The 26,545-nt window shown below is 43.2% G+C and overlaps 1 protein-coding gene across 1 annotated transcript; it reads right to left on the reverse strand.

Annotated features, from left to right (window-relative positions):
• Window positions 1-1,497: 1,497 nt before the first annotated feature.
• LOC144604617 (bactericidal permeability-increasing protein-like) lies at window positions 1,498-26,329 on the reverse strand. Its single transcript, XM_078419236.1, has 15 exons — window positions 26,218-26,329; window positions 24,243-24,357; window positions 21,831-21,959; window positions 19,824-19,979; window positions 17,510-17,573; window positions 17,313-17,373; window positions 16,235-16,326; window positions 15,414-15,590; window positions 13,565-13,624; window positions 13,153-13,320; window positions 12,983-13,050; window positions 10,438-10,480; window positions 7,589-7,652; window positions 3,564-3,640; window positions 1,498-1,545 (listed from the first exon to the last, which is right to left on the reverse strand). Exons 1-15 carry the CDS (start codon window positions 26,327-26,329, stop codon window positions 1,498-1,500), a joined length of 1,434 nt encoding a protein of 477 aa, XP_078275362.1.
• Between the last annotated feature and the right edge of the window lie 216 nt (window positions 26,330-26,545).

Below are 26,545 nucleotides of genomic sequence, written 5' to 3' on the forward strand. Positions count from 1 at the left end.
TAGAAGTTAAAATAAACCGAAGATAATGGAAATCTGAAATAATATCAGCAAATGCTGGCAACGCTCAGCAGCTCAGGCAGCCTCTCTGGAGAGAGAAACAATTAATGTCTCAGGTCCTAGACCTATAACCATAATCAGTTCTGGCAAAGGGTTCCAGACCTGAAACGTCAACTCTTTCTCCTTCAATGATGCCGTCTGACCTGCTCAATATTTCCAGCATTTTCAGAATTTACCTCAAATTTAAGACATGAAAGAACACAGTGTTTCCATGTAGTGTGGACGCTGTTGTAAACTTGCTCTAGTTGCCCATATTAACCACAATTTTGAATCGTTCTCATGATGTGGGTCATGTCGAAATGCTGGGACTTGTTTACCAAACCCAGTTTCCTCAAAGAGTTCTGATGATGGGTTGCCGTGATCATTGTGTTGACAGTAGCCCACAACATTATTACACAGAGCAATGCACGAATGGTCCTACATGTTCAGTAAGCACCATTACCAGAGCATACTGGATGGCACAACGGTGAACGGAAATTCCTTGTGACAAAAGAAATAACAGCCAGTGTGTGGAAAGGATCATAAGATTCAGTCCTTAAGGAATATTCATTTATATTCATTTCTGAAGAATACCCAGAATTGTTCTATTTCAGATGCCTCTTGGAAAGATGGGTCATATAAGCCCCAATATGTGATTGTCAGTGCTTGTACATCAATTAAAGGAGACATTACAAGGAACCCCAGTAGAAAGCGTGGGAAATCTATAGATTTAAAACTAATGCTAAGCAGGGGTCTCTGAGGTGGAAAAAATCATGACTGGGAGAACACACAACCGAAAACATGTAGGTTTTTCTTCTCATTTCTGACCTCTAAAAATAAATAAATCTTTTTTCTTTCATATCTTTATTGTTGCATAGCTCAGCAAGAAAAGTGAAGGCTCCTCCACAGAAAGATTGCAGAAGTTGTTTCATGATTATCAGGCATAACAAATATCCATGCACAGATATACTGAAGGATTTACACTGTTTGGGGGTCAGCGCAAATTGTTGAGCTTAAATGAAAATTGTTCCAAAACACCAACCGTTTCTCGCAACCCCTTTCTCAAAGAAAGGTTGAGATCTAAAGTGAAGAAGCTTCACATTTACTTTTACTTGTTCGAGGAAAAGCTTTGTTCCTCTTAATTTGCTGATCTTTGCTTTAAATTTTCCCCAAAGGTGTTTGCAGGAAGATTTCAGAAGTGATCTCTTTCTGCTTCATTTTCTTGGGCATTAAAGTCCAAAACAAAAGTTCAGATTTGGAAATTTATAAAAAACTCTGCATATAAAGTTTAACAATAGCTTTTTTTTCGTAATGTACTGGATTAAAAGCCATAAAGCTAGAAATTAATATTTGGCAACATGCAAAAAAATGAAACAGTGGCCTCATTTAAAATCTCAGCCTAATAAATGGCCCAGATCATTTTAGGTAATCAAAGCAGTCAGTGACCGGTTGTATTTCCCATCAAAGTCTTGGATGATATTGAAGATCAGATGCAATCACCAGAATATTCTGAAAAGAAGCAAGATATTAAAATTAAAATAATGCTCTCCCATCCTTCCTTCACAGCTTACTGTTTGTATCTCATTGCTTACTGTTTGTATCTCATGAAACAAAACCAAACACCACAGGAGGTATTCAGCCCTCAGTGACTGGAACATCCTTTAAAAGAGTTTTCAATTATATCATCTCTGTGGTCATCCTTGACAAGGACATGTCCAGTTCCTTCCATGGAAGTAACTATTAGATCTGCGTTGGCAACTTTATCGGGAGTGCATTTCTGATCACAACAGGTCACCATGTCACCTTGCCCCTTGTTCTGCCTCCTGCCCATCCTGCCAATGGAACCAGTTTCTCACGCCTATTCTCGTTACTCGCTGACGGCTTTGAACACTCCCTACATCTCCCATTTGTCTTATATGTTCCAACAAGAACATAGAACTTAGAATAGCACAAGAAAATAACTGCAGATGCTGGTACAAATCGATTTATTCACAAAATGCTGGAGTAACTCAGCAGGTCAGGCAGCATCTCGGGAGAGAAGGAATGGGTGACGTTTCGGGTCGAGACCCTTCTTCAGAATAGCACAATACAGGAACAGGCCCTTCAGCCCACAATGTCTGTGTTGAACATGATGCCAAGATTAACCAATCCCACAGCTCTTCATTCCCTGTATAACAATGTGTGTTGTCTAAATGCTTTTTAAATACCACTATTGCATCTGCCTCCTTTGAACCTTGTCCCTCTCACCTTAAAGCCATGCTCCCTAGTCTTTGACATCTCCACTCTGGGAAAAAGGTTCTGACTGTCTATAATTGTATATACTTCTATCAGGTCTCCTCTCAACCTTTGGCATTCTAGAGAAAATAATCCAAGTTTGTCCAACCTCTCCTTGTAGCAAAAAAACACTAATCTAGGCAGCATTCTGGTAAACCCCTAGCACCCTCTCCAAAGTCTATACATCTTCCCTGCACTGACGTTCTAATAACTGCATGCACTATTCCAAAAGTGGCTGAATCAAAGCCATATAAAGCTGCATCATGACTTCCTAACTCTTATACCCCATGCCAAAAGCAATGAAGGCAGGCACACCATACACCTTCTTTACCGCTCTTTCTGCTTGTGTTGCCAATTTCAGGGAGTTATGAACCTGGACCCCAAGATCCCATCTTCCCCAGCCTCGTCATGTACCTGGAGCATCTCAACTCTGGAACCATTGTCACAAATCTCTGCACCCACTCCCATCCCAAGATGGCCACCAGAAAGTCTAAGAACCAGAACTGATTACAGTACTCAAACAAGAATTTTGTAAACATTTTAAGTTGTAATAAAGGCTTATTTTTGTGTGCTGCGCTTTAGTATTTAAAAAGTTGGATGCTCTTTTTGATATCGTTCTAAATATTCAACCATTTTTGAGGCATTGAAAAGATGATACCTTTTTAAACTGCCTCAGTGTTTACTTCTTTCACCGGGATCAAATTGAAATCCATATCATGAAAATGAAAGGTAAGTGCCTTCAACCACTGAAGGTCACCTCACCTTCTGTCTCCTTTCTCTGTTCGTTTACTTATTTACTTATTTACTTATTTATCTATTTATTCATTTCCCTATGTTCTCTAAATCTCTGTAAAGCGTCTTTGAGTATATGAAAAGCGCTATATAAATAAAATGCATTATTATTATTATTATTAAGTTCACCAACACTAATGCACTCTCTCAAAGTCCAGCATTAAAAAAAGTCAGGCACCAAAACATTTAATGCTAAAGTTAATTTAAAGTCATTGGGAATGGCTCAGGATCACACTAATAAATGGTGTTGTAACATAATAATTGATGGCTAAAAAAGATGTCGAAACTCTGCGCTGTAATCGAGTTTCTAAAGAAACAAAATCGGCAAGATGGGACAAGGTGGACATAGGTCTCCAAAGGGTCTCTCATAGGTCTCCACTCACAGGAAACTGGAGCCTCATGACATTTGTTTTGATCCAACTTCATTCGCATGTATTTCACAACATTTAGCAATTACTCACCTGGTTCACCACAAGTTTGGGGTTTATAAAATTTAGGTTTTTCACATTTGGAAGTGGGACACCTTTAGCCAGTTTCACTGTAAGGAAAAATATGAGAATTTTCTGTAACATTTAAAAGACCCAACACAGGAAATAGAAGTGGGAGTAGGCCATTCAGCCCCTCACAACTGCACAGCATATCACCGCAATGAGGTCTGGTATTTTAACATCCAAAGGTTTATTGCTCTCCATTTTGGATACCTGTGATGATCGAGCCTCCACTACAATCTTGGGTAGTGGATTATTGTGTTAGGTAGAGGATTCTTGACTTTGTGATTAAATTGAGACTGCAAACACTGATCTGGACACCCCAGCTGGGGAAAACATCACCCTTGAGTCTACTCTGTCAAGCCCTGTAAGTATTTAAGATATTTCATTGAGATCACCTCACATTCATTTCAATTCTAGATCCAGCCGGTGTAATCACTCCTTAAGGACAATCCCAAGAATTATGGGATGAACCTTTGTTGCACTCCCCCTTTGCCAGTTTATCCTTTCTTCTGCAAAATGATCACGTTTCCACAAAACATTCCAGATGTGGTCTTTCACCAGCACCATGTTGAATTACAATAAGATATATCTCCCCTTCTACCTCATAGTGGTGTAGAGGTAGAGTTGCTGCTTTACAGCGCCAGAGACCTGGGTTCGATCCTGACTACGGGTAATATCTGGATGGAGTTTGTATGTTCGTCCCATGATTGTGTGGGTTTTCCCCAGGTGCTCTGGTTTCCTTTCACACTCCAAAGATGTACTGGCTTGTAGGTTAATTGGCTTGGTAAAATTGTAACTTGTCCCTAGAGTGGAGAACTGGCTAGTGTATGGGGATCACTGGTTGCACGGGACTAGGTGGACTGAAGGGCCTGTTTCCGCGCTGTATCTCCAAACAAAATTACCAATTTCCACTTGTAATGAAAGCCAACATATCACTTGCTTCCTAATTGATGTTGTATCTGCTCGTTAACTTGCAGTGATTTGTGTAGAAGTACACCCAGGTCCCACTGAACACCATCACTGTTCAATCTCTCAGCATTTAAAAAGTACTCTGCATTTTTACTTTTTGGGACCAGCGATCACTGGTCTATCAGGTTTAAGATAGTTATAGATAGAGACATGGCAGGCCCACAAGTTAAAATTTTAAATTGGAGCAAGGCCAACTTTCAGATTATAAGCCAATAACTCGCTCAAGTTGATTGGAGCAGGTTTTCGTCAATGTTAGAGTGAAGGGCAATGCAGGTGGCGTAAGGTAACTTAGATGACAAGAGATATTGTGGCTCTGGTCAAGATGGAGTCATGGGGCAGCTGTGATCAAGTGTACCCCTGGAGGAGCAAGCTGAAAAATAAATCAGGGGGACAAAAGAATACAGGAGGGAGCTCTGGCAGATAATCCCGAGAGATTTTCTATATATAATTGGAAAAAGGATAACCAGAGAGAGAATGGGACCCCTTGGAAATCAAGGCAGTCAACGCTGTGGAGCCACAGGAGATGGGCAAGGTCCTCAATGAGTATTTCACCTCTGTCTTTACTGTAGAGAAAGACATGGGGATCGGTGAATTTGGGTCTGTCAATGGAAGTGGCTTGAGGGCAGTCAGTATTACGGTCGAGGAGGCGCTGAAGGTCCTGATGCATATGAAGGTAAATACATCTCCTATGCCTGGTCAGATAGATCCAAGGGAGTGGAAAACTGGCTGAGATTTACAAGTTATCATGAAATACAGGTGAGGTGCCGAAAGACTGGAGGGTGGCAAATATCGTGCCTCTATTCAAGAAGGGCTGCAGGGAAATGCTTGGCAATTACAGGCCAGTGAGCTTAACAACTGTAGTCGGAAAGTTACTGGAGAGTATTCTGAGGGATAAGATATACATGTATTTAGATGAATAAGGGCTGATTAGGGATGGTCAGCCTGGTTTTGAACATGGGAGGTCATGTCTCACAAACCTGATTGAGTTTTTTGAAGATGTGACCAAAAATGTTGATGGGGGCAGAGCTGTAGACATTGTATATATAGATTCCAGCAAAACATTTGACAAGGTTCTGCATGGTAGGCTGCTCTGGATGGTTAGATCGCATGAGATCCAAGGAGAGATAGCTGAATGGATAGGAAATTGGCTTCATGGAAGGGTGTTGCTGTTTGGAGGCTTGTGACTAGTGGTGTGTCTGAGATTTTCGGTCTGGGCCCATTGTTTGTCATCTATATCAATGATTTGGATATGAACGTACAAGGCATGATCAGCAAATTTGCGGATGACACAAAAGTGGGTGGTATTGTAGATAGCGTAGATGGCTGTAAAAAATTGCAACAGGATCTTGATCGGTTGTGCACATGGGTTGAGGAATGGTTGATGGAATTTAATGCAAAAAGGTGTGAGGTGTTGCATTTTGGGCAGTCTAACAAGGGCAGGATCTACACAGTGAATGGCAGGACTCTGGGGAGTGTTGAAGAGCAGAGGGATCTAGGAGTGCAGGTACATAGTCCCGTGAAAATGGCATCACTGATAGATAGGGTGGTCAAAAAAGCTTAAGGCACATTGGCCTTCATCAGTCAGAGTATTGAGTATAGATGTTAGATGTCACAGTTGTATAAGACGTTGATGAGACCACATTTAGAGTATTGCGTTCAGTTTTTATCAGAAAAGATGTTATCAAGCTGGAAAGGGTGCAGAAAAGATTTACAAGGATTTTGCCAGGCGTCGAGAGCCTGAGCTATAGGGAGAGGTTGAGTGGGCTTGGACTTTATTCCATGGAGCGCAAGAGGATGAGGGGTGATCTTATAAAAGTGTACAAAATCATGAGAGGAATAGATTGGGTAAATGCACAGTCTTTTGCCCAGAGTAGGGGAATCAGTTACCAGAGGACATAGGTTTAAGGTGAGGGGGAAAAAGATTTAATAGGAACCTGAGGGTTAACTTCTTTACATAAGAGTGGTGGGTATATTGAACGAGCTGCTAGATAAGGTAGCTGAGTCAGATACTATCCTAACATTTAAGAGACATTTCGGCGGGCACATGGACAGGATAGCTTTAGAGGGTTTTTTGGTCAAACGTGGGAAAGTGGGACGAGTGTAGATGGGCATGTTGATCAACGTGGGCTAATTGAGTCGAAGGGCCTGCTTCCACACTGTATCTATGACTCCAAGACAACATTTTGGGTTGGGACCCTTCAGATTGATCTGGTCTGATCCTGGGGTAATTTGCAAATATTCTTCTTGCACCCATCTATCCAACAGTATTAAGTTCACAAAATGCTGGAGTAACTCAGCAGGTTAGGCAGCATCTCCGGGGAAACATGAATAGGTGATGTTTCAGGTCGGGACCCTTCTTCAAACTGATTGCATTGGGAAGAGAAAGCTGGAAATGAGGTGCGGGCAGGAGAAAGCAAGGTAGGTGGACACAGGTGGGGGGGGGGGGGCTTGATTGTGAAGCCAGAGGAAGGAATGTAAGTAGAAAGAGATGAAGGGGGGGGGGAGAGGAAAGGAGGGCTGGGCAGTGGGAGAAATGGGCACACATCCAGGTGGAGCACAGGGAAAAGAGATGGGAGAAAAAATGGGTGGGGGGAGAGGGAGGGGAGGGGCATTGAAGTTTGTGATGAACTGAGAGTGTGAGAAAGTTGATAATTTAATGTTGATTCTATCTTTTGGCAAAGAATGGAGATATGTTGGAGGCCCCTTTAACTTCAACGGACTTAGCAAGGAATAGAATTCCTATTACATCTGATCCATGCATTTCCCATTTGGCAATTTACATTACAATTACAATACAATAACATAGAATAATCAAGTCAGTAAAATATTTCATTTGCAAACCAAAGTCTCAGAACAACATATTTATCCTGCAGGCCAAATGAGCAAAGCTTATTTTTTCTAGTCTAAAGCTTATGATGTTCAGCACGCACTTCATCATCTAAATGAGATTTCTCTCAATGAGAAATCCCCATCATCACCATAATTTTTACAATGGATATCCCAAACAGTCTCCATCATGTACTTACAATTGACTTGTGGTAACACCACTAACTTTACTGCAATTTTCATTATCAGTTCCAGACCAGCCACCTTCAACAAGACATGAGAGAAAGAAAATGTGAAAAGGATCCTCTCAGTTTAATATCCTAGGATAATGTGATGTTTACCGTAGGGAGTAGGGAGTGATGGTATACGACATTGTTGTGGGGAGGATGGAATTGACAACCCATAGACCACTCATATGAACAAGGAAGTCTCAAGCTTCCCAGGATGTCCTCACTGCGGTCCTTTCGACCGCACTCTTGAGCAGAACTCGTGGGAGTGAGGGTAGGAATGTTAGCTTCCTGTTAGCTCATTGAGGAATCTGGGGAGGGAGCTGACCCAGGTTGGAACTGAAACAGATTCAGTGACTACATTTATTTCAGTGGAGAGGAACAGATCTATTAGAGACAGTCGCTTTAGCTAATTTATGATCGTGGAGACACCCAGCACAGAAATAGGCGGAAGAAAGGTCTCGACCTGAAACGTCACCCATTCCTTCTCTCCCGAGATGCTGCCTGTCCCGCTGAGTTACTCCAGCATTTTGTGTCTACCTTCGATTTAAACCAGCATCTGCAGTTTTTTTTCCCTACAGAAATAGGCCCTTTGGTCCACCAAGTCCACGTTAGTCATTAAAATGGGATGATGAACCAACGAGTTGCAGAGACAGTGGCCTCTGTGGAAAGAGGAAAAAGGTGAGGAGGGGAAGATGTGACTAGTGGTGGTTTTGCATTGATGCTGATTATAATGTTGGAAAATGATGTGATGGATGCAGAGGCTGGTGTGGTAAAAGGTAAGGACCAGAGAGTTCTATCCAGGCTCTGTCTGGAGGGAGGAGCAGAACCACAGGATATGAGGAGACATGGGTGAGGGCTTCATGCACAACTGCTGGGGTGGGGAAAGAGGGAGGGGGGGGGGGGGGGGGTAAACCACCTTTACTGAAGAAAGAGAACAGCTCAGATATCTTTGAATTGAGACAGAGAAATCAACAATGGAGCCATTTGACCCAAAACACCCTGAACCTTCAGAGAGTTAGAACAATTAGAAGTTGTTGCTATATTCTGATAGGTGGAGGTGAGTGTAAGTTGTGGGAAACTGGTTGGTTCTAGGAAGAAATGGAGGGCCCTAAGGCCCTTCCGGACAGGGAATGGTAGTGTAATGGGACTGGATGTCCATGGTAATGATTATGAAGTCTGGGCTGAGGAATTAGAAGTTCTTTGTGGTGGAGGGTGGCCTGGATATAGGTGGGAGAGGATTGGATAATGGGGGGAGTTAATTTAAGGCAGAGTCGAGATACGAGGAGATGACTTCAGTAGGGCAATAGCAACGGAAACAATGGGCCTACCAGGGCTGTCCTGTTTGTGAATTTTGAGTAGATATAGTATTGAGCAGAGTGGGGACTGGGAACAACGAGGTTGGAGGTTGTGGAGGGAACATTCGCAGGAGTGATGAGATCTGTGATGGTTTGGGAGATCGTGGTCTGGTGTTGGTGGCGGGATCATGGTCAGGGGAAGTTATGAGGAGGTGTACGAGAGCTGATGCCAGGCCTTGGCACAGCAGAGTTCTGTCAGCCACATTACAACAGCTCCACCGTTGTCCGTTCCCTACATATATGCGGCCTGCTCGCTGACTTCCTCCAGGGCTTTGTTTTTTACTCAAGATTCCACCATTTACAGTCTCCTTTGTCTCCACATTCAGAACTACTGTTGTTTGCTACCTGGGACTACCTGATTATCATCACAGCACAAGGCGTTAATTGATCATCGCCCTGAGAACTCTGCATTCACCACCCACTCAGGATTTTGCAGCATTTTCTGTTTGTATTTAAAATCTTCAACATCCACAGTATTTTTGATGGCGTAGCGTTGGAGCTGCTGCCTTACAGCGCCAGAGACTCGGGTTCGATCCTGACTACGGGTACTGGCTGTGCAGTTTGTACGTTCTCCCCGTGACCTGCATGGGTTTTCTCCAGGATCTTTGGTTTCCTTCCACACTCCAAGGATGTACAGGTTTGCAGGTTAATTGGCTTGGTATAAATATAAAATTGTCCCAAGTGTTTGTAGGGTAGTGTTAATGTGCGGAGATCGCTGGTCGGTGCGGACTCAGGGCCGAAGGGCCTGTTTCCGCACTGTATCTCTAAACTAAACTAAAAATCCACCGTATTTTCCTTTTGTAAATTTAATTTTGTTTTGATTGCATGGAACTTGGATTTTTAACAACTGTTTAGAGGTTGAATTTTCCAATTTCATTCCTGTTATCTGAGAAGTATCTTTCCAAATGTGTGGTTCAGTCTGAAGAAGGTTCTCGACCTGAAACGTCACCCATTCCCTCTCTCCTAGATGCTGCCTGACCTACTGAGTTACTCCAGCTTTTTGTGAAACTTTCCAAATGTTGTGATGAGACTCTGCTGGAGTAATTCAGTGGTCAGGCAGCATCTCTGGAGAACATGGATAGGTGGTGTTTTGGGCTGTGACCCTTCTTCAGACTGATTATGGGGGAGGGAGAAAGCTGGAAAAGAGAAGGAACAGGATACAGCCTGGCAGGTTGATACAGGTGAGAGGGGTTTGAAAGGGAGATGGATGGACGAAGGCTAGAAATGATAAGACAGGTTTTAAATAGTTGTGAATTGTGAAGCTAGAGGAAGGATTGTTGATAGAAGCAGAGCAGAGTTGGAGAAATAGGTACAAGTCCAGGTGGGGCTTGGGGAAGTAGGGAGGGAAGGGAAGGGAGGTTGCTAGTTAACTAAAACTGGTGAATTCAATGTTCATGCCACTGGGTTATAAGCTACCCAAGCAGAATATGAGGTACTTAAAAACATGCAAGAAGATTTTCTTACCGGAATAGGGCCAACATTAGAATGTCCAGAAGACAAATTCAGACTGTACAAAAAACAAAGTAAAAGAGCAGGCCACCATTATATCACAAAGTAAGTTGTTTTTTTAACAATGTTTGTGCAATCTGACTTTAAACTCCTCTAATAGATAATGGCACAGTGAAATGAGGCAACATGTAAATGGCAGCTTTGGTTTGTACTGAATTATTTAATGGACAGGGTTGGATAGGATCACAGGCATGTTTAAGCTATCCCACATTTCTCGAGGGGCTGTTCTCTTTGCATCGCGAGATGCAGACGTATCGCCGCGCCTCAGTGCACGCATGCCCTCGACCTCTCCCTGCAACAGCACCAACCCTTTCTATCTCAGTGCTGTCCTCGTACACTGTTCCACTTTATCCTTTGCCACATTCAGTGCTGCATGAAACAGGTTTCCTTCCTTTCAGATGCTAAGGATTGCAAACCTCAACAGCTGTTGGTTTTCAACGGTAATAATGGTCAATGGGTAGTAATGATCAAGAAAATAGAAAAAAAATATATATTGTAACAGTGAGAAAAACCAATAGTGATTCTAAGGATCATGGGCCGTTGTAGCCGTTGACTGATTGTTCTGTTCAATGGAAGAGGTTCACTTTTTCTTGAATATACTTATTGGTTGGATTAGCCATTTGTTAGGATAGCACAATTGAAAACCTCCTGCCCTGGTATAATGCTTTTGTAGAAAGTCTCAGCCTTCTGATTGACTTACATTACACTTTGCAGAGAGAAATAAAGCTATTTATACCAGAGGACATAGCTGTAAGTTCAGAGGGGTAAAGTAGAAACATAGAAACATAGAAAATAGGTGCAGGAGTAGGCCATTTGGCCGTTCGAGCCAGCACCATCATTCAATATGATCATGGCTGATCATCCAAAATCAGTACCTTGTTCCTTCTTTTTCCCGGTATTTCCCTTAATTCCATTAGCCCGAAGAGCTAAATCCAACTCTCTCTTGAAAACATCCAGTGAATTGGCCTCCACTGCCTTCTGTGGCAGAAAATTTCACAGATTCACAACTCTCTGGGTGAAAAAAGTTTTTCCTAAACTGTTTAGGAATAGTCTAGGAATAGTTTTTCCCTTATTCCTAAACTGTGATCTCTGGTTCTGGACTCCCTCAACACCGGGAACATTTTTCCTACATCTACCCTGTCCAATCCCTTTAGAATATTATATGTTTCTATGAGATCTTCTCTCATCCTTCTAAATTCCAGTGAATGCAAGCCCAGTCCATTAGAAGGATGAGAGGGGATCTTATCGAAACGTATAAGATTATTAAGGGGTTGGACACGTTAGAGGCAGGAAAAATGTTCCCAATGTTGGGGGAGTCCAGAACAAGGGGCCACAGTTTAACAATAAGGGGTAGGCCATTTAGAACTGAGATGAGGAAAAGCTTTTTCAGTCAGAGAGTTGTGAATCTGTGGAATTCTCTGCCTCAGAAGGCAGTGGAGGCCAATTCTCTGAATGCATTCAAGAGAGAGCTAGATAGAGCTCTTAAGGATAGCGGAGTCAGGGGATATGGGGGAGAAGGCAGGAATGGGATACTGATTGAGAATGATCAGCCATGATCACATTGAATGGCGGTGCTGGCTCGAAGGGCCGAATGGCCTCCTCCTGCACCTATTGTCCATTGTCTATTGTCAGTCGACCCATTCTTTCATCACATGGCAGTCCCGACATCCCGGGAATTAACGTGGTTAAGTTTAAAGGACGTTCTTTTTACACAGAGGTTGATAGATGCCTGGAACACACTGCCACTGTGGTGATGGAGTCAATTACAACAGTGGTGTTTCTGAGGCTTTTAGATAGACACCCGAACATGCAGGGAATAGAGGGCCATGGGGCCAATGCGGGCAGAAGGGCTTAATTTAAGCAGGCAGCATGTCTGACAGATGAGGCTTTCCTTATCTTTAATTTTTTGCAGCGTTGGACAGAGATTTTAATCAATTTGAAGGGCATCAGTTCTCTCGGGATATAGTAATCTCCCGATAAAGCTCTCCCATTTGCCTGAGTTTTGAGCTAGTTGGTGCAAAGTAGTTGCTTGAACCTCATCGTAATCAGTGAACCTCATCGTAATCATGCTTGCACAAATCCCACTCAATGTCACTCGACAGGAGTCACAGAAAAGTCTAGTTGATTAAACCTAATCTAGGAATGCAGAAGTTGCATCCTTTCTGAGGTAGCTAATAACATAAATCAAGGGTCTAAACTAGGTTCATTTTAATCTACGGGCCTCAGTACCATATTAATGAAATAAGCAAAAATATTTCATCAATATTGACTATCATTAGCTCTCAATAAGTATAAAATGTTAGTTGTGCATTCAGTAGGAGAGAATGAATATGTCATGAATATATCTCAGAAAGTTATGGAGTGAAGCCACACTCTAAACATTTGAAGACTTCATCTACGCTAAATTTTAACCATGACTTTTTTTTTTACAGGTGAAGCTCCATCAGCAAACTGGGCCCATGTGAGGGCATGAAAAGTCTTTCAGTTTTATTTTCCTTACTGATTTAGTTGTAGAGATCCAATCAGTTTCATCTGAAGGATGTTCACCTGAGCAGAGACACTCGCTTGCTGCAACAAGACAAAATAACAAAGGAGATTTCTCATGACAATAGTTTTGTCGACTATTAAAATTTAAGAAGTACTACAGAAGAAGTAGATTTTAGTACTTACAATGTTCAGGGCAAAAAGTGATGCAAGGGTTGAATTTGGTAGGACTGCGGAGACGTCAAATGTACCAAATGCTTGAACGTTGATGTTGTTTGTTGTAACCTGCAGAACTGGCGGTCGAGTGGCTCGCAGGTGCATTTCCATCGGCAAGTTAGGATAGAGCTTCTCCAGCTGTTAAGAAGTATATTTTTGCCATTAATCATTCTCCAGAGATTGTGCCAGGTCTCTAAGCATCAGTATTTTACGCTATTTTTTATTTTATGTTTTTAGAATCTACAGTATTTTACATTGGTAATGCTCGTCTTTCGCATCATAGAGTAACATGCAAAGAATCATGATATGATAACAAATATGATATAGGATAAAGAACTGTTAATATCAGACAAGAATTTACTAACCCATGAAACACACTTACCTCAGGTACGATCACACTGAAGGACTTTGTGTTTAGTCTGATGGGTGATGTAGTTGGAATCTGAGGAAATCAGAAAGGAATTAGCCAGTTTTATTTTTGGTAATTTGTGGAACTGTATCATTGGACAATCTTGAAAGGCAAGTGTGGTGAATCAGTTGGTGTGGATTACAAACTCAACTGCAATTCTGAGGTTGGATTTGTAAATGACTGCAGATTGCATTGACAAAAACCTGGAGCATTATTGAAGCTATTGCAAAGAAAATAGTATTTCTATAATATTTCTATATTATCTATATGAGGAGCATCCTCAACAATGGAGCATCTTCAACAAGGATGCGTTCTCAGCCCCATATTTATTCCTTGTACACCCACGACTGTGCGGCCATGTACAAATCAAATTCAATTTTCAAATTCGCAGACGACACCCCCATTGTGGGCCTGATATCAAATAATGATGAGACGGACAACCTTATGTCCTGGTGTTGAGACAACAACCTTTCTCTCAATGTCAGTAAGACAAAGGAGATAGTGATCAACTTCAGGAAGCGAAGACTGCAACAAATTGTAGCGAATTGTGGACGCAGCCCAGACCATCACACAAACCAACCTCCCTTCTTTTGACTCCATCTATACCTCACGCTGCCACGGCAAGGCCAGCAGCATAATCAAGGACGAGTCGCACCTGGGCACTCCCTCTTCTCCCCTCTCCCATCGGGCAAAAGGTATAGAAGTGTGAAAACGCACTCCTCCGGATTCAGGGACAGTTTCTTCCCAGCAGTTATCAGGCACCTGAATCATCTTACCACAACCAGAGAGCAGTCCTGACAACTATCTACCTCCTTGGTGACCCTCGGACTATCCTTGATCGGACTTTGCTGGTTTTACCTTGCACTAAACGTTATTCCCTTAACATTTAGCTATACACTGTACATGGCTCGATTGTAATTGTCTATTGTCTGTCTGTTGAGTGGATAGCACGCAACAAAAGCCTTTCACTGTACCACAGTACACGTGACAATAAACTAAACTGTAAAGAACTCAAGCTCTATTAATAAATTTAGATTTAATGAAAGTTATTAATCAATACACTAGTTCTGCGTCTTAATCAATGCTTCATATCATATCATATCATCATATCATATTTTCCACTCAATGTAGGAGTCAATTAGGCCCATTGAGTTTATGCTAGCCCTCCTGTTCCCACATTTATTTCAAGTAACCTGTTCTATCATGGAAAATAGTGGCCCCGATTCTCCCACCTACCAATTGTACTAAGCTAATCAGCCTATTTGAGTGTCTTTGGGATGTGTTATGATATTTGAGCCTCCAGGCCAAACCTATGTGGCTACAGGGAGAACATGCCAACTCAGGCAAGACCGCACCAAAGGTCAGGACTGAATGGTACCGGGAAAGGTCTGCCTGAGCCACCGGGGGGCCGAGATATGGAGCCACAAAGTCGGCCTCGGAGGTCAGCTATGGGAACGGATCCACCAGCTCCAGCCGGGCTGGAGTTCCAGAACCCCGGCCGCAGTGGGCAAATTCAAACTGCTGATCGGAAGTCCCGATGAGGTCGAGATCAGGCGCCTCACCTGGCCGAGGCACCATATTTTCGGGAAGGATGTCAGGGACGCATTTCAAGTGCGCTCTCGTTATTTTGTCTGGATTGAAGGAGGTGCCAGATCATATCGAAGCCAGAAAATCAGTCGTGTACCTGTAAAGTCTTATCGCTAATTGGATAGTATGCAACAAAAAAGATTTTCATTGTACACATAACAATATTGCTAAACTAAAGTAAACTAAATTAAACTAAACTACACCTTTGATTGATGAAAGGCCGGCTTTTACCCACCATTTTATCCGTGATTTTCATTTGTAAGATACCAGCTTCATAATACACAAATCCTGCTGAGTTCGCAAGGAAATCAGATATTCCCAAGTACAACATGTGAGTGGATTCACTGGGAAGACTGATTGGGGGTGGCTTGAAGGCAGGATCTTTCCTTTGTCCCACTCTGTAGAATTGACCCTATAAAAAGAATTAGACATCAAATCTCATATACTGCCAGAAGTACACGTGATACTAAAAAACCCTTGAAACCTTTGAAGTTACAAAATGCACTGATAATGGAAAGAGCTGGTCAATAACATTGTTTTTAACAACAACTTTCAAACTTCTGAATATGAACTATATCTTTGAAACTTCTGTTGCCAGTAAAACCTTAGTTTGGACTTGACCACAAGGTCACAGACCATCACTGCATTGGTCCTAACGTGAACCAAAGAACAGGATTCAAGAGGTGAGTGTGTTACTGTTCCCACAGTTCTTGGTATAGGGGGACCAAACTCTTAAGGATGTCAGGTCAGATAATGTCAAGGTGATGGGCAAAGTGCACTGGTTAGAAGCTTATCTTAATTAACATCAAGCTTTTCTAAACCTAGGTCATCTTTTGTTGTGCTAGAACATTGAGGTTAGCAATTAGACTTTTGAGCCTGGATAGTGAACATCCATCACCAGACCATTGGAAACTTATAAATGGAGAACCCAAAAACAGTCTTGAATAAGTCTAAAGGCAGCAGAAGTATGAAACAGCCCAAATGTCAACCCATCCAACCGCCCATGTACATTCGCATCGCCCTCCCCCCCCCCCCCCCCGCGGAGTCAGGGCATACCCTAAAATCCAGGTCCATGGCATTATTTGAGATTTGAATTTGATTAACCAGTGAATAGTCAACCTCAGCAAATTGGTTCATTTTGAACGATACTAAGAACACAGAGGGAAAAGAACATTAAATATAAAATATCAATACAAAAAAATTCAAAATTCTTCATCCAGATTGTTTTTTGGCTACCACCAGGGTAAAAGGTGAGGACTGCATTTGGCTCCTATTCCAGGTCTATGTGTGGCACAGTTAGTCTGACTCTTGATCTTCCCCAGCTCCTAGAGAGTTGAGATGAAACAACCGCTTGGCATCCTCAGTGGCGCCATATCAAGTCTGTTGCCAGAGCTCCATCCTTCGGTTTCTAGAACACATCACTTACTTCAGCTACTGTCTGCTGCTGCTGAAGTCCTCAATGATGAGTACTGATTCTTTAGGTACCATCACCACCTGCATTAAAATCCTTGAGATTTCAACTATTACAAAACCTCTTTGTGCTGTCATGTATGTATCTAGCCCTTCCATCCTTATCAAATTACTGTACAGATCTTGTACGCTCATCTTCCCTGTACCCTTTCCAACGACAACATGTTTCCTGTAACATGGTGCCCAGAACTGAATGCAATTGTTGACATCCATGTTCACTATCTGCAATACCCCCCACTTTTATATCATCTGCAAACTTGCTAATTTTGTCATGTATGTTCTCATCCCAATCATTGATATAGATCACAAATAGTAATGGACCAAACAGCGAACTCTGAGGCACACCACTAGTCACTGGCCTCAATCCCAAGGTTTACAAAACTTCTTTGTGTTCTCATCTATGTATCCAGTCCTTCCATCCTTATCAAATTACCGTACAGATCTTGTACTCTCATCTTTAACCTCCATATGGTCTGGACAAAGCTTGAAGGGGGAATGGTATTGGGACAGAGCCAGGTGGATGATAGATGGAGCAAACAAAACTGGGCTGATGGAACCAGCTATGGGGAGGGGAGAGCGAGGGTGGAGGATCGGAAGCAGCAATCTTGAAAGAGTCTTTGGAGGGTGATGGAAGAATGAGGAGGGAGAATTTAAAACAACATACTTTCCATGGTCTTTAGATTGTTTTCCAATCCGCTGATTGCACTGGAGACTTTAGGACAAATCTGTGTCAAAGAAATAGTAAATGACAATGAGGAGATCACCATGTTTCAGTAGTTCCACCATGAGTTATACAGCTCAAATGCTGTGCAAGGTAACGGCACAATTACTCAACATGAATGGTGAGGGAAGCTGACCTACCTGACGTTCAAGAGCGTTACGAATGGGTTTCTCGAGGAATTTGCGGAACAGATTATACAACCATCTGCAAAGCACAATTATACAGTCAAAACAAAATAAATCTTTGTATTGTGCAGACACACTCTCAAATACAGAAAACACTCAGGTTAAGTGTAGAGGTGACATTTTACCTGCATTCACTTTTACCCACCATTTGGTGCTACATTTCACTCCTTCCTTTCTTAACAGACTCCACCATTTGCACTCTTGTATTCTCCACTTCTCACCTGCAGCCTTGGTTACTATCTTCAACCTTCTCTTCGCCATCTGACTCATCTGCCAAACCTTTCTTTACCTAAATCGACTTTTCACTTGCCAGCTCCTGCCCCACCACTTCTCTCCATTTCCCTCCACGGATGCTGCATGCTTTGTTGCCCAAGTGGAAGATGGACCCAGTGGGTTGAATGGTCTCCTTTTGCATTGTAATGACTTTGCATCGGTGCCTTTCCCTTCTGCAACAAACTCTGCAGATCAATAGCAGTTGCATGAGGTTATCTTCAAACAGCACCTGGGCTTCACATGCACCCTGCACCACATTGTGACCACATTTCATCAATGCTCTGTGTCAACACTATCCCATACACCTCAATGCATCTCCCATCGGTAGGCTTCTGAATTGGACTCAGGATTCCTCCCCATTTGCTCTTCACATTTACCACCAGGATGTATTTATTTCAATAAGGCAGGTCAGGCAACATTAAATATTTCATGTGTCCATTTGCCATGGTCTTCGGTTTCAGATTTCAAGACCATCAATTGCACTTCAAAAATAAATCAGAAAGCTCTGGAAATCCTCAGCAGGTCAGGCAGCCTCCATGAGGGACAGACTGTGCTATAATTCCAGGTTGATGGCTTGATCTTCTATTTCTGTGCTGTTGTGCCTTTGACAACTGAGCATTAAGCCCAGGACTAGCTCAAGTCTTGACCTCTGTGGTAGGGTTGCCAACTTTCTCACTCCCAAATAAGGGACAAAAGGTGACGTCACCGCCTCGCGCCCCACGTGATCTCACCCAGCCAACGGCCACGTACTCCCGCTCCACCAATGGCGGCCACCCGGGCTGGGAGGCGAGTTGCTACGCAACCTCTGTTAGGCGGCGTCCGGGCCTCCAGGCCTACACTGTCCGGGCCTACAGTGGCCCCCGGGTCTACAGTGGCCCCCTGGGCCTACAGTGTCCGGGCCTACAGTGTCCGGGCCTACAGTGTCTGGGCCTACAATGTCCGGCCCTACAATGCCCTCCGGGCCTAATATGGGACAAGGGCAGTACCGTATGGGACAAACCAATATACAGGATGTCCCGGCTAATACAGGGCAGTTGGCAACCCTACTCTGTGGGCTTTTCTATTATACCAGGATGGATTTCTCTCCCTGGTTCCTAGAATCATAGTCATAGAGCTATATGACATGGAAACAGCCCATTCAGCCCTGGTTAGTTCATGCTAACCAGGTTGGCGTTCTATGTGAGTCCCATTTGCCTGCATTTGACCCATAGTCCTCAAAAGTGACGTTTATCCCAAGGTGTGCTGAAAATTACTTTGCATGTCCGCAAAAAACAAAGTTCCTGCTGGATGATGCCAAGATCAACTCTCATCTTCTTTGCAAATGCCATCTTCCTGCCCATCAATATGCCAATACTTGCACACAAATCTACCAACATTAAATTTATCACATCCCAATGAGCTGCCTCCACCACCATCCCTGGCAGTGTTGTGCAAGGACCCACCACCCTCTGTGTAAAAGAGTTGCCCCACACATCTCCTTTAAACGTTGTCCCTGTTAGTTTAAAGCTATGCCTACTAGTATTTGATATGTCCATGCTGGAAAAAAGAATCCAACTGTCAACCTTATCTAAGCCTCTCCTAATTTTAAATCCTTCCATCAGGTCTCCCCTCAACCACTAGGGTTCCAGAGAAAACAATCCAAGTTTAACTTCTTGTAGTTAATGCTCTCTAATTCAGGCATCATTCTGCGAAACCTTCTCTGCACCCTTTCCAAAATCTCTACCTTCTTCTTGTATTGGACTGATTAGAACTCTACGTTTCTATGTTTCTATATATACAAGATTACCTGCAGCCTTGCTTACAACCTTCACCCTTTTCTACCCCATCCAACTTATCTGCCAATCAACCCCTCCTTTCAATTGCCAACTCTTGCCCCACCACTTCTCCTGTAAAGCTGCATCATGGCACGAAAGAGCACGGGGGAGAGAAAACAAGAACGCAAGAGAAAAAACGGAAATATTCTGAGGTTGCTTTTATAAATTAATTTGTACATTACCGTTTTTTTTTTGTGAACTTGACATCTACTTTCCCAATATTGGTCGAGCAGGCCACACTTCGGAGTGCTGGGCGGCCTGTACTGTCCCGGCTCATTCCTATCGTCTGTGATATTGACAGACGGCTCATAGCCACTTCAAATGATCCACTCGTCCGACTGTGAGGAGACATGAGGAGATGGCATAAGTCATCAGATAAATAACCATTGGAAGACAAACTTACTAATGAACGGAGATGCTTTGCTCTGCCAGTATTTATTGTCCCTGGCATTAAACCGCACTCAGTTACCATCCAGAAGGATAGAGTTTTGAGAAGTTGGTGCTCTTGTGGAATTGCATAAATTTTGCTTCAGAGAAACAGGTCGTTCAGCCCATCAGTTTTGGGCCAGAGATTATGCTGTCCCATGAAGCTCATTCCACCACCACAAGATCCAACTATGATGGAGCTGTTGCCCAGTCATTCCAGTCTATGTCCTGCAGCAGTCACACAGCTAAGGTCCGGTGAACCCACTACCAGAGTTCTTTGGGAACTCCCGGCCTAATATCACCGGTCTTTTTAAGCACACACCAAGTTTGATGTGGCTTGTTAATTACATAACAAGATATTATGACAGATATAAAACATGGCTTTTTTCTCCACAGGAGAAGCAACATTAACCCAACACCAAGGGAATTTTCTTCTTGACTGATTGTCTGTCAGACAATCAGCCTGGTCGGTGTACTTTGCTTCCAGTCAAGCGGAGAGCAGAGTATGGAGCAGGATTCAGAGCCCTGGGTGCAACATGATGTGAGTCAGCTTCCAACTTGAGGCCTCCAGGAGAGAGAGAGCGAGGCTGTCAGATAACCTGGGCATGGAGAGATGTGCCCCATCCCCAGATCTGGGGGAGTGTGAGGATGAGTGGGGCCGAAAGGAGCAGAAATACTGAGGAAACCTTGCTGCTTACACCTGCTCTCCAAGAGGTGTTGAAAACTGTTCCCTCCAAGATATCTTCAGTTTCCCTCCTCCCATAAATATCCCATCTGTCCAGTGTCTGGTGTGTTCCCCAGCCAAATCAGAAGCTGTCGGCCTCATTAAAACATTTAAACAGCCCCCCACTTTCTAGGAATCAGTTCGTGACCCCATTCTAGTTCCACTTCTGTTGAATCTGAAAGTGAATGAATCAGAGACGTGCTGGGGTCAAATATGACCATTTAAAAAAGGTAACATCTCACCTAACACCAACCATTCTGTGGGGTTTTTAAGATGGAGGTTTATGGTTGGGTTAAAATTCCCATCATTCTCTCCATCGCATTGGTTTTCATTTACAAACTCAATAGATTAAAGAAATATATTGCATATAAGTGGGCGGCACGGTAGCGCAGCGGTAGAGTTGCTGCTTTACAGCGAATGCAGCGCCGGAGACTCAGGTTCGATCCTGACTACGGGTGCTGCACTGTAAGGAGTTTGTACGTTCTCCCCGTGACCTGCGTGGGTTTTCTCCGAGATCTTCGGTTTCCTCCCACACTCCAAAGACGTACAGCTATGTAGGTTAATTGGCTGGGTAAATGTAAAAATTGTCCCTAGTGGGTGTAGGATAGTGTTAATGTACGGGGATCGCTGGGCGGCACGGACTTGGAGGACCGAAAAGGCCTGTTTCCGGCTGTATATATATGATATGATATGATGATAAGACATATATTAGGCATCGAATAGGATGTTATGCCACAGTTCTCACAATAAAATGTTGTATCTTCTCCAATTATCGATAATAGAATCAACAACAGCATCACATCCAAATTCATTTTATAAAGTGCAGCAACCAATAGAGGGTAGAATGATAAGAGTTGAGCACCAGCCTCTGTTCCCTTGGACGAGGGAAGAAGTAACAGGAGACAGATTACAGCAGCTCATTGCAATTCTCAAGGTCAACACAAAGCAGGGCGTGGACAGCAAGCCTGGAATTGACCCAGTTCCACCAAAAAGATCAGAAGAAAAATAACAAAAGGTAAAACAAAGACTGAATACTTACAAAAAGTGCTTGCGAATTCTAAAGTTGCCCCTCACACCAATGAAACCATTGGTGATGGAGAGCTGAATGCCCTGGCCAGCAATGAATTTCAGAGCAGACTGTGGTAAACCCAACTGGTAAATTTGTATCCTGCAGACAAGATTGGTGCAATGAGTTAACATTATATTCTCATCATAGCTACAGATGGACAGGATAAAGGAAGAAGCCGTTTTAAAGAGAATGCTGTTATGATTATTTTTATTTTCAGGAATTTCAATAAAAGTCAAACTCACAGTCCATTTAAAATGCAGAAACTAGGAACACAAGATGAGCATTAGAATGTTCATCTGTTCATAAGTTATAGGAGCAGAATTAGGCCATTCGGCCCATTAAGTCAACTGTCATTCATCATGGTTGACCTATCTTTCCCTCTCAACCCCATTCTCCCACCTTTTTCCCATAACTCCTGACACTCGTACTAATCGAGAACCTTTTAATCGCCACCTTAAAAATATCCATTGACTTGGCCTACACAACATTCTGTGACAATTAATTCCACAAATTTACCACCCTCTGACTAACAAAATTCCCCCTCATCTCCTTTCTAAAGGTACGTCATTTTATTATGAGGCTATGGCGTCTAGTCCCAGACTTTCGAACTAGTAGAAACATCCTCTCCATATGCACTCTATCCAGACTTTTCATTATTTAGAAAGTTTCAGATATAATTGATCCATCCCAGATTTTTTGGCATCCTCGAACGCTCTAGTCGATGAAACAAGGTCAACATTGCTGGGGAGTGGGGAGACCTGATGGAAGTTTACAAAATTACAAATTGCATAGTATAGACAATCATAACAATCAATTCAGGATCAGTTCCTGTGGATTGGAGGGTAGCTAATGTTATCCCACTTTTCAAGAAAGGAGCGAGAGAGAAAACGGGGAATTACAGGCCAGTTAGCCTGACATCGGTGGTGAGGAAGATGCTGGAGTCAATTATTAAAGAGGTAATAACGGCACATTTGGATAGCAGTAAAAGTATAAATCCAAGTCAGCATGGATTTATGAAGAGGAAATCCTGCTTGACTAATCTTCTGGAATTTTTTGAGGATGTGACAAGTAAAATGGATGAAGGAGAGCCAGTGGATGTAGTGTGCTGGGGCCGCAACAATTTACAATATATATTAATGATTTGGATGATGGAATTAGAAGTAACACGAGCAAGTTTGCAGATGATACAAAGCTGGGTGGCAGTGTGAACTGCGAAGAGGATGTTATGAGGTTGCAGGGTGACCTGGACAGGTTGAACGAGTGGGCAGATGCATGGCAGATGCAGTATAATGTAGATAAATGTGAGGTTATCCACTTTGGCGGCAAAAATAAGGAGGCAGATTATTATCTCAATGGTGTCAGATTAGGTAACGGGGAAGTGCAATGAGACCTTGGTGCCCTTGTACACCAGTCACTGAAAGTAAGCGTGCAGGTACAGCAGGCAGTGACAAAAGCTAATGGCATGTCGGCCTTCATAACGAGAGGATTTGAGTACAGGAGCAAAGAGGTCCTTCTGCAGTTGTATAAGGCCCTGGTAAGACCAAATCTGGAATATTGTGTGCAGTTTTGGTCTCCTAATTTGAGGAAGGACGTCCTTGCTATTGAGGCAGTGCAGCGTAGGTTCACAAGGTTAATCCCTGGGATGGAGGGACTATCATATGAGGAAAGATTTTAAAGACTGGGCTTGTATTCACTGGAGTTTAGAAGGATGAGAGGGGATCTTATTGAGACATATAAAATTATAAAAGGACTTGACAAGCTAGATGCAGGAAAAATGTTCCCAATGTTGGGGGAGTCCAGATCCAGGGGACATAGTCTAATAAAGGGGAGGCCATTTAAAACTGAGGCGAGCAGAAACTTTTTCACCCTGAGAGTTGTGAATTTGTGGAATTCTCTGCCACAGAGGGCAGTGGAGGCCAATTCACTGGATGGATTTAAAAGAGTTAGATAGAGCTCTAGCGGTTAGTGGAATCAAGGGATATGGAGAGAAGGCAGGCACGGGTTACTGATTGCTGATGATCAGCCATGATCACAATGAAAGGCTGGCTCGAAGGGCCAAATGGCCTCCACCTGCACCTATTTTCTATGTTTCTATGTAACTGTCAAATACTAAAGGGCATAGCTTTAAAGTCCAATAAAGGAAGTTTAAGGTAGATGTGTGGGGCAAGCATTATTTCACACAAAGGGTGGTGGATAAATGGAACGTATTGCTCATTGTTGCTGCCAAACCTCAGCTGAACGCACGGCATGGTATTTACAAAGATGAATAATCAACGCCAGTTAACACAGTTTAATGTGGTAATGAGACCACCAGCCCTAAAATAACAGTTGCATTTAACAGCTGATACACATGAGCTAAAAACCAACACAAATTCCACTCACGATTTGACAGAGTATTTTATTTTGCCAATCCACTTTACTCGCACTTTACCACTCATATCTGGAATACGCATTTCTCGCAACTTCTGTTGCAAAACACCGATCCCAACCTGTCGGCCTGCAGAGCAAAAAACATGCAAGAATTCAGTGCACAGCGGGGTTTGGATCAACACAACCATGGTCTTAGTTACTCAACCCTCTCCCCCAGGGTACCAATGCACATGGTTGGCTGGATACTCACATCTGTCCAGCTACTGATGCCAAGGGCTACATAGCCCAGTGGCAGGAGTGTCTGAAGTTACACAGAGGGAACCATCCCATACTAGACACACTTTCGGTTAGTAACTAATGATTAATAGTTAGTGTTACTATCGAGACAGAAAATGCTGGAAATATTCAGCATCAGCGGAGAGAAAAATGAAATGAGCCATGTGATTACAATATTAATTTCTCAAGGCTTGGATTGTGAACTTTAAATGATTAAATGTTTTGTTCGTGAAATTGTACTATAGAAAGGAGGCAAAATGTGTGTATTTTACATCCTTGTTTGCTGTGGAAGAGGTGTTTAAAAGCAATAAGGTCAGAGAAAGGTTGGAGTGTCTTAGTTTAGTTTAAAGATACTGCATGGAAACAGGTCCTTTAGCTCAATGAGTCAACCATTGATCACTTGTTCACACTAGTCACACTTTCTTACCCACTCGTTACACTCAAGGAAATTTTTTACAGAGGACAATTAACCCACAAACCCGCATGTTATTGGGATGTGGGAGCAAACCAGAGCACCCGGAGGAAAACCATGGAGGGGGAACGTGCAAACTCCACACAGAAAGCGACCCAGTTCAGGATTGAACCCCGGGTCTCTGGTGCTGTGGGGCTCTACCAGCTGCACTACTAAGGTGGTTCTGAGGGCCCAGCCTGGGACATGTAGGTCAAAGGAATTCAGCAAGGCTTGGTTTCACAAGGGTATGCAGACATTCAGAAATAAGAGAACCATTTGGAGAATAATTTGTGGAGCCAGTGAGATAGAGGACCCAGGTGGCCAACAATCGAGAAGGGGCTAGTCCAGAGGATTGGGCTCAGTAATCAGAAAGGGTGGCAGTGATGGGGAGATGGTCAGGAAACCAGGGGTGCAGTGAAACACAGGGAGACAACAGATTGGTACAAGGAGCTACTGAATATGCCAGGTGCAAGTGTTAACAGACTCATAGGAAACCAATCTTTAGGGAGCACAAAGATCTAGTGCTTGGAACACAGAGAGCCAATGGAAGAAGGAAGAGTCATGGATGTGGACAAGGAGCAAGTGGGTAGGAGGGGAGTTGAGGGTTCCAGCAGTGAGGCAGGGGAGTCAGTGGAGACGTACAGGGAGCCAATGGATTCCTGTGTGGTGCAAATGCTATAGAGCACAGGGAGCCACTGCAGAGGCATGGCAGTAGAGATGAAGAGGGACCAAGAGAACCACCATAACGAATGAATAAACCCATTAACAGCAGGTGTGTATGAGTAATTAATGAATGTGTGCAGTGTATTTCTGTGTTAGTTGATGGGGGATTTGTTAGTGATAGGTGTGGGAATTGAGAAAGAGTCTGGGGCTCGCGATGGCAGAAGGGGGCATTCCACCAGTCTCAAAGGATGGAGAAGGGCAGAGGTGGGCACTGTTTTGAAGATGAAAAAAGGGGAAAAAGCAACATACAGGAATAATGCCCTGGACATTGAGCACACGTGTACAGGTGGGAGCAGGTGTACGCCACGCATCCCATCAAGCCTGCCCTGCCACTTAAGATGATTATGTCTGATTTACCCCAGCCCTCCTCTCCCCCTCTCCGCCTGTAGAACGAACCTCTCAAGTTTTTAAATCTTACAAAAATGTTTCTACTTTTACTTTGGCAGTTTGAGTCACGACATGTGGCAATTGTTTTTAGTGCTTCAACCTTTACAGAATATAAGCCCCGCATCTTGGCGGAGAGATGTCCACACTCACCATAGTCCAAAGCTTTCTGTGTCACTCTTACTTTCAAGCCTGGGTTTGTACACAGGATGCACGAGGTAAGAAACAGGAGAGCGGTCGTCGCAATCCAAAGTCTGGGCAGCATCTCCACTTGATGTCTCCGTCGAGATGGAGCGGGACAACAGGTTACTGACAGACCAAGTCCATTTAAACAAGGTACAAGCTGCAATACTTTGATTGTGGCTTTCGTCATCTGATGCTTGCTTAATTTCCTGAGCTTCAACTGAATTTTCCGTCTCCAACTTTCTCAATCACACCTTAACATTGCTCAGTACCTACAACTGTCACTTGGAACCCCTCC

The sequence above is a fragment of the Rhinoraja longicauda genome, chromosome 22 (genome assembly GCF_053455715.1).
Source record: "Rhinoraja longicauda isolate Sanriku21f chromosome 22, sRhiLon1.1, whole genome shotgun sequence".
In the NCBI taxonomy this organism is placed as follows: domain Eukaryota; kingdom Metazoa; phylum Chordata; class Chondrichthyes; order Rajiformes; family Arhynchobatidae; genus Rhinoraja; species Rhinoraja longicauda.